General features: G+C 63.7%; 2 protein-coding genes across 2 annotated transcripts in view; one reads left to right on the top strand and one right to left on the bottom strand.

Moving 5' to 3' along the window:
* Window positions 1-39: 39 nt before the first annotated feature.
* On the bottom strand, window positions 40-7,691 carry COQ10A (coenzyme Q10A). Its single transcript, XM_064401269.1, has 5 exons — window positions 7,517-7,691; window positions 2,980-3,108; window positions 1,133-1,325; window positions 353-454; window positions 40-266 (listed from the first exon to the last, which is right to left on the bottom strand). The coding sequence occupies exons 1-5, from the start codon at window positions 7,594-7,596 to the stop codon at window positions 99-101; spliced, it is 672 nt and encodes a 223-aa protein (XP_064257339.1). The 5' UTR covers window positions 7,597-7,691; the 3' UTR covers window positions 40-98.
* Window positions 7,692-9,662: 1,971 nt separating this feature from the next.
* ANKRD52 (ankyrin repeat domain 52) overlaps window positions 9,663-15,175 on the top strand; it is a 58,746-nt gene continuing 53,233 nt past the window's right edge. Inside the window, exons 1-3 of the mRNA XM_064401217.1 lie at window positions 9,663-9,809; window positions 12,115-12,198; window positions 13,714-13,792. Coding sequence (XP_064257287.1) covers window positions 9,783-9,809; window positions 12,115-12,198; window positions 13,714-13,792 — 190 coding nt within the window. The 5' untranslated portion in view covers window positions 9,663-9,782. The remainder of the gene's footprint in view (window positions 9,810-12,114; window positions 12,199-13,713; window positions 13,793-15,175) is intronic.

Consider the following 15,175-nt stretch of genomic DNA (forward strand, 5'->3'; position numbering starts at 1 on the left):
GCAGCGGAAACGCACTTCTTGAATAAATATTTTTTGGGGGGAGTGGGTGGGCTCGGGGCGGGCCCGGCACAGTCCGGGGGTGCCCGGCCCGGCCTCCCTCACGTCTGGTGCACCTCGTGGAACATCAGCTCCCGGGGGATGCGGGTCTCGGGCCCGAAGTTTTTGGCCGCGCGGCGCTCGAAGGCGGCCACCATCTGCTTGACCACCTCGTCGAAGAACACGGTGGCCAGCTGGGAGTGCAGCAGGGAGCGGAACTCGAAGGAGATCTGAGGAGGAGGAGGAGGAGGAAGAGCAGGTGAGGCCGGGCGGGCGAGCCCCGCCTTCCCCGGGGGCAGCCGGGGCGGGCTCGTACCGAGAAATCCACGGTGCTGGTGCGGGGGTAGCCGGGGATGCCGGGGCTGAAGCGCCAGTTGGTCTCCAGGTGGTTGAAGAGGCGCCCGTCGGTGCAGACGGCCTGGGGAGGGGAAAAGGGGGGCTCAGGGGGGCTCTGGGATCCACCGGGATCCAGGAATCCTCGAGGATGGAAAAGCCCCCCGGATCCAGCCCAGCCTGGGCAGCTCCGGGGATGGGGAGTGCGAAATTCCCTGGGAGCTGCAAAGCCTGAGAGCCCCTTCCATGGGGAAATTCCAACCTGATCTCCCCTGGAACAACCTGAGGCTGCTTTCCTTCCCTGGGAGCAGAGCCCGACCCTGCTCTCTCATCAGGGAGTGAAATTCCCCTCGGAGCCTCCTTTTTTCCAGGCACTTCCAAACCCTGACCACCTTTTATTCCTCCTGATGTCCACCCTGACCCTCTCCTGGAGGAGTTTGGGGCTGTTCCTTCTCCTCCTGCTGTTCCTGGGAACAGATCCTGACCCTGCTCTCCCCTCAGGGAGCTGTGGGGTGAAAAGGTCCCTCCTGAGCCTCCTTCCCTCCAGGCTGAGCCCTTCCCCAGCTCCCCAGGGCTGCTCCAGCCCCTTCTCCTGCTGCTCCAGCCCTTCCCCAGCTCCCCAGGGCTGCTCCAGCCCTTCCCCAGCCCTTCCCCAGCTCCCCAGGGCTGCTCCAGCCCCTTCTCCTGCTGCTCCAGCCCTTCCCCAGCTCCCCCAGCCCCTCCCCAGCTCCCCCAGCCCCTCCCCAGCCCTCCCCCAGCTCACCTTGACGAGGTGGGGCCGCACCAGGGTGACGATGGAGGTGTAGCGCTCCAGCACGGGGGGGAACCCCACCTCCAGCTGCGCCTTGAGGTGCCCCGAGCGCCGCGCCACCACCACGGACTTCTTGCACCAGGGCACGAAGCTCTTGTAGTCCTCCACGTTGGCCACCACGTCGTACATCTCCTGCATGGAGTACCTGCAACGGGGTCGGGCTGGAGTCAGGGGTTGGGATTGGGGCTGGGATTGGGATTGGGGCTGAAGTCAGGGCTGGAGTCAGGGCTGGGATTGGGGCTGAAGTCAGGGCTGGAGTCAGGGCTGGGATTGGGATTGGGATTAGGGTTGGGATTGGAGCTGGGGTTGGGATTGGGGCTGAAGTCAGGGCTGGAGTCAGGGCTGGGATTGGGGACAGGGCTGGGGTTGGGGTCAGAGTTTGGGTCAGGGCTGGGGTTGGGGCTGAGGTTGAGATTGGGGTTGGGGCTGGGGTCAGGGCTGGGATTGGGTTTGAAGCTGGGGTTGGGGCCAGGGTCAGGGTCAGGGCTGAGACTGGGGTCAAGGCTGGATTTGGAGCTCAGGTCGGGGCCAGCCTGAGGCCCAGGCTCAGGGCTGTTTTTGGAGCTGGGGTTGGGCTCAGGCTCAGGGCTGGGGTCAGGTTTGGGTTTGGAGCCTGGGGTTGGGCTCAGCCCCAGGCTCAGGGCTGTATTTGGGCTCAGTGCTAGGTTTGGGGCTGGGTTTGGGGCTGGGCTCAGGCTCAGGGCTGTGTTTGGGCTCAGGCTCAGGGCTGGGTTTGGGCTCAGGGCTGGGTTTGGGCCCAGGGCTGTGTTTGGGCTCAGGTTTGGGCTCAGTGCTAGGTTTGGGGCTGGGATTGGGCTCAGGGCTGTGTTTGGGCTCAGGTTTGGGCTCAGGGCTGTGTTTGGGCTCAGGTTTGGGCTCAGGGCTGTGTTTGGGGCTGTGTTTGGGCTCAGGTTTGAGCTCAGGGCTGTGTTTGAGCTCAGGGCTGTGTTTGGGGCTGTGTTTGGGCTCAGGTTTGAGCTCAGGGCTGTGTTTGGGCTCAGGTTTGGGCTCAGGGCTGTGTTTGGGCTCAGGTTTGAGCTCAGGGCTGTGTTTGGGCTCAGGTTTGGGCTCAGGGCTGTGTTAGGGCTCAGGTTTGGGCTCAGGGCTGTGTTTGGGCTCAGGGCTGTGTTTGGGCTCAGGTTTGAGCTCAGGGCTGTGTTTGGGCTCAGGGCTGTGTTTGGGCTCAGGGCTGTGTCTGGGCTCAGGGCTGGGTTTGGGCTCAGGGCTGGGTTTGGGCTCAGGGCTGGGTTTGGGCTCAGGGCTGGGTTTGGGCTCAGGCTCAGGGCTGTGTTTGGGCTCAGGGCTGTGTTTGGGGCTGGGCTCAGGCTCAGGTTTGGGCTCAGGGCTGTGTCTGGGCTCAGGCTCAGGCTCAGGGCTGTGTTTGGGCTCAGGGCTGTGTTTGGGCTCAGGCTCAGGGCTGGGCTCAGGGCTGTGTTGGGCTCAGTGCTAGGTTTGGGGCTGGGGTTGGGCTCAGGGCTGTGTTTGGGCTCAGGGCTGTGTTGGGCTCAGGGCTGTGTTGGGCTCAGGCTCAGGGCTGGGTTTGGGGCTGGGCTCAGGGCTGTGTCTGGGCTCAGGGCTGTGTCTGGGCTCAGGGCTGTGTCTGGGCTCAGGCTCAGGGCTGGGTTTGGGCTCAGGGCTGTGTCTGGGCTCAGGGCTGTATTTGGGCTCAGTGCTAGGTTTGGGGCTGTGTTGGGCTCAGGCTCAGGCTCAGGGCTGTGCTGGGCTCAGGGCTGTGTCTGGGCTCAGGCTCAGGCTCAGGTTTGGGCCCAGGTCCAGCCCCAGCCCAGCGTGGCACACACCCGATGATGCGGCGCTCCGAGTACTCCTTGCGCCGGTTGCTGAGGCTGAGGAAGGCGCGGCTGGGCTGCGCTCGGGGCTCGCCGCTCCCGGGGCCCGGCCGCAGCCGGAGCCCGCACGGGGCCGTGTGCCTGCGGGGACACGGGCGGCACCGGTGGCACCGGTGGCACCGACAGCACCACACAGCACCCGCAGCACCGGGTGGCACTGACAGCACCCACAGCACCCACAGCACTGGGTGGCACTGACAGCACCCACAGCACCCACAGCACCAGCAGCACTGGGTGGCACTGGGTGTCACTGGGTGACACTGACAGCACCCACAGCACCCACAGCACCCACAGCACCCACAGCACCCACAGCACCGGGTGGCACTGACAACACACACAGCACCCACAGCACCGGGTGGCACTGACAGCACCCACAGCACCGGGTGGCACTGACAACACACACAGCACCCACAGCACCGGGTGGCACTGACAGCACCCACAGCACCGGGTGGCACTGACAGCACCCACAGCACCAGCAGCACTGGGTGTCACTGAGTGGCACCGGGTGGCACCCACAGCACCCACAGCACCCACAGCACCAGCAGCACTGGGTGTCACTGAGTGGCACCGGTGGCACCGACAGCACCCACAGCACCGGGTGGCACTGACAGCACACACAGCACCCACAGCACTGGGTGGCACTGGGTGTCACTGAGTGGCACCGGGTGGCACCCACAGCACCCACAGCACTGGGTGACACTGACAGCACCCACAGCACCCACAGCACCCACAGCACCGGGTGGCACTGACAGCACACACAGCACTGGCAGCACTGGGTGTCACTGGGTGACACTGAGTGGCACTGGGTGGCACGGAGTGGCACTGACAGCACCCACAGCACCAGCAGCACTGGGTGGCACTGGGTGGCACCGACAGCATCCACAGCACCCACAGCACCAACAGCACTGGGTGTCACTGGGTGTCACTGGGTGACACTGACAGCACCCACAGCACCAGCAGCACTGGGTGTCACTGAGTGGCACCGGTGGCACTGACAGCACCCACAGCACCGGCTGTCACTGGGTGGCACCGGCAGCACCAGGTGGCACCACCTGTCACTTGCTGTCATCGGGTGTCACTGACAGCACTGGGTGTCACCAAGTGTCACTGGGTGTCACTGACAGCACCCACAGCACCAGCTGTCACCGGGTGTCACTGGGTGTCACTGGCAGCACCGGGTGTCACCAGCTGTCACCAGCAGCACCCACAGCACCAGCAGTGTCACTGGTAGCACGGGGTGTCACTGACAGCACACACAGCACCAGCAGCACTGGGTGTCACTGGTAGCACCGACTGTCACCAGCTGTCACTGACAGCACTGGATGTCACCGACTATCACTGGCAGTCACCAGGTGTCACTGACAGCACCGGCAGCAGCAGCTGTCACTGGGTGTCACCGGCTGTCACCGGGTGGCACTGACAGCACACACAGCACCCACAGCACCGGCAGCACTGGGTGTCACCAAGTGTCACTGGCTGTCACTGACAGCACCCACAGCACCGGCTGTCACTGGTGGCACCGGGTGTCACCAGTTGTCACCAGCAGCACTGGGTGTCACCGGCTGTCACAGGCAGCACCGGGTGACACAGGGTGGCACTGGCTGTCATTGACAGCACCGGGTGTCACCGGGTGTCACTGACAGCTGTCACTGAGTGTCACTGGGTGGCACCGGGTGGCACCGGCAGCACCAGGTGTCACTGCCTGTCACCGGGTGTCACCGGGTGTCACTGCCAGCACCGGTAGCAACCACAGCACCAGCTGTCACCAGGCACCACTGAGTGTCACCGGATGTTACCGGTGGCACCAGGTGGCACCAGCAGCACCCACAGCACCGGCAGCACTGGGTGTCACTGGTAGCACTGACTGTCACCAGCAGCAGTCACTGGGTGTCACTGGGTGGCACTGACAGCACCGGCAGCACCGGCTGTCACTGGCTGTCACCAGGTGTCACCGGCAGCACTGACTGTCACCGGTGGCACCGGATCAAGCAGCAGCCCCTTGGGACCCTTCCTGACGGACAAGGGCCCTTCCCGAGCTCCCCAAATCCCTTCTACAGCTTCAGGCCCTTCCAGAGCACCCCAAATCCCTCCAGGGCTTCCCAAATCCCTCCAGACCCATTCCCACCCAGCCCGGGTCCCTTCCTGACCAGCTCAGACCCCTTCCAGTCCTTCCCTGGTCCTTACAGGACTGGCCCAGGTCCCTTGTGACCATCCCAAACCCCTCCAGAATATCCCAGGTCCCTTCCTGAACTTCCAATCTCCTTCCAGATGTGCCCAGGTCCCTTCCAGACCTTCCCAAACCCCTTCAGACCATCCCAAACTCCTCCAAACCAATCCAGGTCCCTTCCTGAGCAGCTCAGGCTTTCTCCAGACTTGTCCAGGTCCCTTCCTGAACTTCCAGGTCCCTTCCAGACCTTCCCAAACCCCTCCAGACCTTCCCAAACCCCTTCAGATCACTCTACGTCCATTCCTGACCGGCTCAGGTCCCTTCCAGACCATCCCAAACCCTTCCAAACAGCCCTGGGTCCCTTCCAGACCATTCCAAGCCCCCTCAGACCTTCTCAGATCCCTTCCAGACCACCCCAGGTCCCTTCCAGATCACCCCAAGCCCCTTCCTGACCAGCTCAGGCTCTTTCCAGACCATCCCAAGCCCTTTCCAGACCATTCCAGGTGCCTTGAAGACCTCCTCAAACCCCCTCAGACCTTCTCAGATCCATTCCAGACCATCCCAAACCCCTCCAAACCAATCCAGGTCCCTTCCAGCCCATCCCAAACCCTTCCAGACTTCCCCAAACCCCTTCAGATCACCCCGAGCCCCTTCCTGACCCACTCAGGCTCTTTCCAGACCATCCCAGGTCCCTTGCAGACTTCCCCAGACCCCTTCAGATCACCCTGTGTCCCTTCCAAACCCTTCCAGAACATCCCAAACCCTTCCAAACAGCCCTGGGTCCCTTCCAGACCATTCCAAGCCCCCTCAGACCTTCTCAGATCCCTTCCAGACCACCCCAGATCCCTTCCAGATCACCCCAAGCCCTTTCCAGACCATCCCAAACCCCTCCAGACCATCCCAAACCCCTTCTAGACCACCCCAAAATCATTCCAAACCATCCCAAGCTCCTTCCAGACCAATCCAGGTCCCTTCCAGACCTTTCCAAGCCCCCTCAGACCCTTCCAAACCCCTCCAGATCACCCCAGGTCCCTTCCAGAACACCCCAAGCCCCTTCCTGACCAGCTCAGGCTCTTTCCAGACCATCCCAGGTGCCTTGAAGACCTCCCCAAACCCCCTCAGACCTTCTCAGATCCATTCCAGACCATCCCAGATCATTTCCAGACCTTCCCAAACCCCTCCAAACGTTCCCAAACCCCTTCAGACCATCCCAAGCTCCTTCCAGACCACCCCAGGTCCCTTCCAGACCATCCCAAACCCTTCCAGAACATCCCAAACCCCTTCTAGACCACCCCAAAATCATTCCAAACCATCCCAAGCTCCTTCCAGACCAATCCAGGTCCCTTCCAGACCATCCCAAACCACTCCAAACCTTCTGAAAACCCTTTCCAGACCATCCCAAAATCATTCCAGACCTCCCCAAACCCCTTCCTGGCCCACTCGGGCTCCTTCCAGACCACCCCAGATCATTTCCAGACCATCCCAAACCCCTCCAAACCTTCCCAAAACCCCTTCCAGACCATCCCAAAATCATTCCAGACCTTCCCAAGCCCCTCCAGCCCACCCCAGGTCCCTCCCTGGCAGCCCCGGGTCCCCCCCGTCCCCTCCTGTCCCTCCCGGGCTGCCAGGAGGAGGAGGAGGAGGAGGAAGGCCGGGAAACCCGGCCCGGGGACAGCAGCTCCCGGCGGGGCCAAGCGCCCGGTGCCCCCCGGTGCCTCCCGGTGCCTCCCGGTGCAGATCCCGGGGATTCCCCACGGGAATTCGGGAATTGTGGCTCCCCCCCTCCGCCACCGGAGCCGCGGGGGCACAGCCGGGTGGCACCGGGACTGCCGCCCCTGCCGGTGACACCGGGGCTCGGTAACACCGGGCTCGGGGACACCGGGCTCGGTAACACCGGGGCTCGGTGACACCGGGGCTCGGTAACACCGGGCTCGGTGACACCGGGCTCGGTGACACCGGGGCTCGGTGACACCGGGCTCGGTGACACCGGGCTCGGGGACACCGGGCTCGGTAACACCGGCCCGCCCCCGGTGTCCCCAGCGGGCTTTGCCCCAAGGTCAGCCCCTCCCCGCCAGTGTTCCCCACCCAGGGCCCTCCGCGGGAACCGGGACAGCGGCCCCGGGATCCCCGGGATTACCGGGATTACCGGGATTACCGGGACCCCCCGGTTCCGCCAAGGCGCCCCCGCACCACCCCGCCCCGCGAGTGCCGTGAGCGCGGGCAGCCCCGCAGGAGCCCCCGCAGCACGATCGCCGCCCCGGTGCCGCCGGGGCCGCCGTGACCTCCGCCCGTCCCGGCGCCGCCGCCGCCGCCGCCGCTCACCTGCCGGGCGGGGCCGCCGCGGCCCGCAGGCGCGGGCGCGCCCCGAGCTGGAGGGCGCCGCGGAGGCGCCGGGCCGCCATGAGCGGGCCGGGACCGGGGCCGGGCCGGAACCGGAACCGGGACCGGGCCGGGGCGCCGCCGCCGCCCTGACCTCTCACCCCGTGACGTCACCACGTCGCCATAGCGGCGGGCGCGTCACGGGGCGGGGCGGGGAGACGCCTCCCGAGCGAGGGATGATGGGAGTTGTAGTCGGAGGAGCGCGGGGCGCGATGGGAAATGTAGTGCGGGTGCACCGGGAGCGACCGGGATTAACCGGGACCGGTAACGGCCCCGCTCCGAAGCGGGCAGAGGCGGCGAGAGAGCGGGAATTCACCGGGGCTGCGGGAGCTGCCCAGAGCCGCACAGCGCAGCCCAACGCACCCCGGGGCCTCCCAGTACAGCCCAGCACATCCCAGTATAGACCCAATACAGCCCAGTGCCTCCCAGTGCCTCCCAGTACAGCCCAGTACAGCCCAGTACAGCCTAGTCCAGTTCAGCCCAGCACAGCCCAGTGTCTCCCAGACCATCCCAGCACATCCCAGTACAGCCCAGTACATCCCAGTACAGCCTAGTCCAGTTCAGCCCAGCATCTCCCAGACCATCCCAGTTCAGCCCAGTGTCTCTCAGCACATCCCAGCATATCCCAGTACCTCCCAGCTCAGCCCAGTACATCCCAGTTCAGCCCAGTACAGCGCAGGGAACCAATCTCCAGTTCCCCGGGACCTCTCCCACCATTCCAGCACCCTTTGGGATGGGGGAGTGCGGCCCAGGGACCCCCGGGGATGGGATTCCTACCGGACAGACCCCACAGAGGGGACGGAGGAGGGAAATGAGACCCCCGGGACCCTCTCGCACCATTCCAGAGCCCTTTGGGACGGAGGAGCCGCTGCCCCGGGACCCCCGGGGTCACCAACAGCCCCTCGTGGGTGCCGTTCCCACCGGGCACACCGCACACCCGCGACCCCCGGGACCCCCGACAGTGACTCATGGAGTGATTCCCACCGGGCATACCCCGGAGTCGCGATCCCCGGGACCCCCGGGATCACCGAGAGCCGCTTATTGAGTGATTCCCACCGGGGACATCCCGGAACGGGTCAGAGCAGGGACCCCCGGGACCCCCGTGGTTACCGACAGCCGCTTATGGAATGATTCCCACCGGGGACATCCCGGAGCCACGATCCCCGGGACCCCCGGGACCCCCGGGATCACCGAGAGCCCCTCGTGGGTGTCGTTCCCACCGGGGACATCCCGGAGCCGCGACCCCCGGGACTCCCGGGGATCACCCACAGAGCCTCGTGGATGTGATTTCCCACCGGGGACATCCCGGAGCCGCGACCCCCGGGACCCCCGTGGTCACCGAGAGCCCCTTGTGGATGTGATTTCCACCGGGAACATCCCGGACCAGCGATCCCCGGGGTCACGGACAGCCCCTCGTGGGTGCCGTTCCCACCGGGGACATCCCAAAGCAGCGACCCCCGGGACCCCCGGGATCACCGACAGTCACTCATGGAATGATTCCCACCGGGGACATCCCGGAGCGGGTCAGAGCAGCAATCCCCGGGACCCCCGTGGTCACCGAGAGCCCCTCGTGGTGTCGTTCCCACCGGGAACATCCCGGACCAGCGATCCCCGGGGTCACGGACAGCCCCTCGTGGGTGCGATTCCCACCGGGGACATCCCGGAGCAGCGACCCCCGGGACCCCCGGTATCACCGAGAGCCCCTCGTGGGTGTCGTTCCCACCGGGGACATCCCGGAGCGGGTCAGAGCAGCAATCCCCGGGACCCCCGGGGTTACCGACAGTCACTCATGGAATGATTCCCACCGGGGACATCCCGGAGCGGGTCAGAGCAGCAATCCCCGGGACCCCCGGGGTTACCGACATCCGACACCCCCGGGGACATCCCGGAGCGGGTCAGAGCCGCGACCCCCGGGACCCCCGGTATCACCGAGAGCCCCTCGTGGGTGTCGTTCCCACCGGGGACATCCCGGAGCCGCGACCCCCGGCCCCTCTCCCGCCGCCCTCCGCGCCGGTGCCGCCGCCGCCGGAGCCCCCCGCGCCGCCGCCCGGGGCCGCCCCCGCCCGGTGCCGCCGCCGCCGTGCCCGTTCGCGCTCGGGGCCGGTGGGCGGCGCATCCCCGGCGCTCCGTCCCCGCCCCGCAGCCGCCCGAGCGGAGCCGCCGCGGCCGGACCCGATGCCGGCAGCTGGGCGCTGAGGGCGGCCCCGACATGGGGGTTCTCAGCATCACGGACCAGGTACGGCCGCCGCCCCGCCCTGCCCTGCCCCGCGCCCGCCGCGCCTCGCCCGGGCCGCGGCGCTACGGCAGCCCGGGGATGTGCGGCCTAGCGCGGCTCCGCCACCGGGCCCGGCCCGGCGCCGCCCCAGGCCGCGGGCCGCGCTCCGCCGAGCCCTGCCCGCCGCTCCCGGGCCCCGGCACGGCATGGGGCCGCCGTTCGGGGCCGTTGCTGCCGGGACGGGAACGGGAGAGCGCCGGGGATGGGAGGCTCGGCAGGGAGCCGCGGGACGGGAACGGGAGAAGCCCGGGAATGGCAGAGTCCCGGGAACGGGAACCCCGGGCCGGGAACGGGAGAGTCCCGGGGATGGAACACCCTATCCAGGAATGGCAGAGTCCCGGGAATGGCAGAATCCCGGGAACGGCAGAATCCCGGGAATGGGAACCCCGGGCCGGGAACGGCAGAATCCCGGGAACGGCAGAATCCCGGGAATGGGAACCCCGGGCCGGGAACGGGAGAATCCCGGGGATGGAACACCTGGGTCGGGAACGGGAGAAGCCCGGGAATGGCAGAATCCAGGGATTGGACCCCAGAATCCAGGGAATGGGACCTGTGGCCCGGGAATGGCAGAATCCCGGGAATAGGAGCCTTGGCCCAGGAACGGGAGAATCCCGGGAATGGCAGAATCCCGGGAATGGCAGAATCCCGGGAATGGCAGAATCCCGGGAACGGGAACCCCGGCCCAGGAACGGGAGAATCCTGGGAATGGGACCCCCATGCTGGGAATGGCAGAATCCCGGGAATGAGAACCCCGGGCCAGGAACGGGAGAATCCCGAGGATGGAACACCTGGGTCGGGAACGGGAGAAGTCCAGGAATGGCAGAATCCCAGGGACTGGACCCCGGAACCGGGAATGGGAGAGCCCCGAGAATGGGACCCCTGGCCCAGGAATGGGAGAAGCCCGGGGATGGAACACCTGGGTCAGGAACGGGAGAATCCTGGGAATGGGACCCTCGACTCAAGAACAGGAGAATACCAGGAATGGGACCCCTGGGCTGGGAATGGGAGAATCCCAGGGATGGAACACCTGGGTCAGAAATGGGAGAATCCCGGGAATGGGAGAATCCTGGGCCGGGAACGGGAGAATCCCGGGAATGGCAGAACCCCATTCCAGCTGTGCCCCCATCAGTGTCACCCCCATTCCAGCTGTGTCCCTGTCACTGTCACCCCATTCCAGCTGTGTCCCTGTCACCCCATTCCAGCTGTGTCCCTGTCACTGTCACCCCATTCCAGCTGTGTCCCTGTCACCCCATTCCAGCTGTGTCCCTGTCACTGTCACCCCATTCCAGCTGTGTCCCTGTCACCCCATTCCAGCTGTGTCCCTGTCACTGTCACCCCATTCCAGCTGTGTCACTGCCACCCCCATTCCAGCTGTGTCCCTGTCACCCCATTCCAGCTGTGTCACTGCCACCCCCATTCCAGCTGTGTCACTGCCACCCCCATTCCAGCTGTGTCCCTGTCCCTGTCACCCCCATTCCAGCTGTGTCCCTGTCCCTGTCACCCCCATTCCAGCTGTGTCCCTGTCACTGTCACCCCATTCCAGCCGTGTCCCTCTCCCTGTCCCCCCGTTCCAGCTGTGTCCCTGTCACCCCCATTCCAGCTGTGTCCCTGTCACTGCCACCCCCATTCCAGCTGTGTCACTGTCCCCCCATTCCAGCTGTGTCCCTGTCCCCCCATTCCAGCTGTGTCCCTGTCACTGCCACCCCCATTCCAGCTGTGTCACTGTCCCCCCATTCCAGCTGTATCCCTGTCACCCCGTTCCAGCTGTGTCCCTGTCACTGTCCCCCATTCCAGCTGTGTCCCTGTCCCTGTCACCCCCATTCTAGCTGTGTCACTGCCACCCCCGTTCCAGCTGTGTCACTGTCACTGTCCCCCATTCCAGCTGTGTCACTGTCACTGTCCCCCCGTTCCAGCTGTGTCCCTGTCACCCCCATTCCAGCTGTGTCCCTGTCACTGCCACCCCCATTCCAGCTGTGTCACTGTCCCCCCATTCCAGCTGTGTCCCTGTCCCCCCATTCCAGCTGTGTCCCTGTCACTGCCACCCCCATTCCAGCTGTGTCACTGTCCCCCCATTCCAGCTGTGTCCCTGTCCCCCCGTTCCAGCTGTGTCCCTGTCACCTCCTGTCCTCCCGTTCCAGCTGTGTCCCTGTCACTGTCCCCCCGTTCCAGCTGTGTCCCTGTCACCTCCTGTCCCCCCGTTCCAGCTGTCTCCCTGTCACTGCCACCCCCGTTCCAGCTGTGTCCCTGTCACCTCCTGTCCCCGCAGCCCCCTCTGGTCCAAGCCATCTTCAACCGGGATGTGGAGGAGGTTCGGTCGCTGCTCAATCAGAAGGAGAACATCAATGTGCTGGTGAGGCCCCGCTGCTGCCCCCCAGACCCGCCTGGCCCCGGCCCTGGGCTCCCCGGCTCCCATCAACCCCATCCCCAAATCCCAAAATCCCATCCCAAAATCCCATCCCATCCCAAAATCCCATCCCAAAATCCCATCCCATCCCAAAATCCCATCCCAAAATCCCATCCCATCCCAAAATCCCATCCCTAAATTCCATCAACCCCATCCCAAAATCCCATCAATCCCATCAATCCCATCAATCCCATCCCCAAATCCCATCAACCCCATCCCAAAATCCCAAAATCCCATCCCTAAATCCCATCAATCCCATCAATCCCATCCCATCCCATCCCATCCCATCCCATCCCATCCCATCCCATCCCATCAATCCCATCCCATTCCATCCCATCCCAAAATCCCATCCCTAAATCCCATCAATCCCATCAACCCCATCCCCAAACCCCATCAATCCTATAAATCCCATCCCATCCCAAAATCCCGTCCCAAAATCCTACCCCAAAATCCCATCCCATCCCAAAATCCCATCGCATCAATCCCATAAATCCCATCCCCAGCCCCATCCCAGTCCCATCCCAGTCTGTCCCAGTCCCTCCCAGTCTCTCCCATCCTTTCCCAGCCCTATCCCAGTCCCTCCCAATCTCTCACAGTCTCTCCCACCCTTTGCCATTCCTCTCCCAGTCCCTCCCAGTCCCTCCCAGTCCCTCCCAGTCCCCCCCAGTCTCTCCCAATCCCATCCCAATCCCTCCCAGTCCCATCCCAGTCCCATCCCAGTCCCATCCCAGTCCCTCCCAGTCTCTCCCAGTCCCTCCCAGTCCCATCCCAGTCTCTCCCAGTCCCATCCCAGTCCCATCCCAGTCTCTCCCAGTCCCTCCCAGTCCCATCCCAGTCCCTCCCAGCCCCATCCCAGTCTCTCCCAGTCCCTCCCAGTCCCATCCCAGTCCCTCCCAGTCCCTCCCAGTCCCTCCCAGTCCATCCCAGTCTCTCCCAGTCTCTCGAAGCCCCAATCCAGCCCCATCCCAGTCTCTCCCAGCCCCATCCCAGTCTCTCCCAGTCCCATCCCAGTCCCATCCCAGTCCCATCCCAGTCCCATCCCAGTCTCTCCCAGTCCCTCCCAGTCCCTCCCAGTCCATCCCAGTCTCTCCCAGTGTCTCGAAGCCCCAATCCAGTCCCATCCCAGTCTCTCCCAGTCCCATCCCAGCCCCATCCCAGTCTCTCCCAGTCCCATCCCAGTCCCATCCCAGCCCCATCCCAGTCTCTCCCAGTCCCATCCCAGTCCCATCCCAGCCCCATCCCAGTCTCTCCCAGTCCCATCCCAGTCCCTCCCAGCCCCATCCCAATCCCTCCCAATCCCTCCCAGCCCCCTCCCATCCTTTCCCAGTTTCCCCCAGTCTCTCCCAGTCCCATCCCAGTCTCTCCCAGTCCCTCCCAGTCCCATCCCAGTTCCCCCCAGTCCGTCCCAGTGCCCCCCAGTGCCCCCAGTGCCCCCAGCTCAGGGTGTCCCTGTCCCCCCAGGACCAGGAGCGCCGGACCCCGCTGCACGCTGCTGCCTACATCGGAGACGTTGCAATCCTCGAGCTGCTCATCCTGTCAGGTGACACCGGGGCGCCCCGCAGGACCCCCCAAAATCCGGGGGTGCGGCGGGACGGGCTGGGACCCCCCAAACCCCCCCGAGCTCACGGGGTGCGGCCAGGGAGGGTATGGGAATGGTGACCCTAAAGGGTTCCCACGTCTTGGAAAAGGTGGAGGCAGAGCCAGGAGGGGGATGCTTGAGCAGTGTAATCCCCTAAAATCTGTGGGGATCTGGAAAATCCCCTAAAATCTGTGGATCCCAGAGAAAATCCCCTAAAATCTGTGGGGTGCTGGAGGAGGAGGGGGATGCTCAACCATTGTAATCCCCTAAAATCTGTGGGGATCTTCAAAATCCCCTAAAGTCTGTGGATCCCAGAGAAAATCCTGTAAAATCTGTGGGGATCTTCAAAATCCCCTAAAGTCTGTGGATCCCAGAGAAAATCCCCTAAAATCTGTGGGGATCTTCAAAATCCCCTAAAGTCTGTGGATCCCAGAGAAAATCCCCTAAAATCTGTGGGGATCTTCAAAATCCCATAAAATCTGTGGGGATCTGGAAAATCCCATAAAATCTGTGTGGTGCTGGAGGAGGAGGGGGATGCTCAACCATTGTAATCCCCTAAAATCTGTGGGGATCTTCAAAATCCCCTAAAGTCTGTGGATCCCAGAGAAAATCCCCTAAAATCTGTGGGGATCTTCAAAATCCCCTAAAGTCTGTGGATCCCAGAGAAAGTCCCCTAAAATCTGTGGGGATCTTCAAAATCCCCTAAAGTCTGTGGATCCCAGAGAAAATCCCCTAAAATCTGTGGGGATCTTCAAAATCCCATAAAATCTGTGGGGATCTGGAAAATCCCCTAAAATCTGTGGGGATCTTCAAAATCCCATAAAATCTGTGGGGATCTGGAAAATCCCCTAAAATCGGTGGGGTGCTGAAGGTGGGGGATGCTCAGCCGCTTGATCCCAAAGATGCCCTTGATCCCCTGAGTTTTTGGGGTTACCCTTGGGATTCAGGGTGTCCCCATTGGGTTTTGGGGACACCTTTGGGATGCAGAGTGTCCCTGTTATGTTTTGGGGATTCTTTTGGGATTCAGGGTGTCCCATCATTTTTTGGGGACACCTTTGGGATTCAGGGAGCCCCTGTGGGGTTTTGGGGACCCTCCTGGGTTACAGAGTGTCCCTGTTGTATTTTGGGGATGCTTTTGGGTTCAAGGCATCTCCATTGGGTTTTGGGGACACCTTTGGAGTGCAGAGTGTCCCTGTTATGTTTTGGGGTTACCCTTGGGTTACAGAGTGTCCCTGTTGTATTTTGGGGATGCTTTTTGGGATTCAGGGAGTCCCTGTTGGGTTTTGGGGTTGCTCTTGGGTTACAGAGTGTCCCTGTTGGGTTTTGGGGATGCTTTTGGGATTC

This window comes from Passer domesticus, chromosome 31 (assembly GCF_036417665.1).
Source record: "Passer domesticus isolate bPasDom1 chromosome 31, bPasDom1.hap1, whole genome shotgun sequence".
NCBI lineage: Eukaryota > Metazoa > Chordata > Aves > Passeriformes > Passeridae > Passer > Passer domesticus.

Bases quoted from the DNA above. Each gene is read 5' to 3' on its own strand.
- COQ10A (XM_064401269.1), bottom strand. From the start codon at position 7,596: ATGGCGGCCCGGCGCCTCCGCGGCGCCCTCCAGCTCGGGGCGCGCCCG. The intron at 3,109-7,516 runs GTGAGCGGCGGC...GTGTCCCCGCAG, and splicing joins GCGGCGGCCCCGCCCGGCAG to GCACACGGCCCCGTGCGGGC. The intron at 455-1,132 runs GTGAGCTGGGGG...TCCCCTCCCCAG, and splicing joins TGCGGCCCCACCTCGTCAAG to GCCGTCTGCACCGACGGGCG.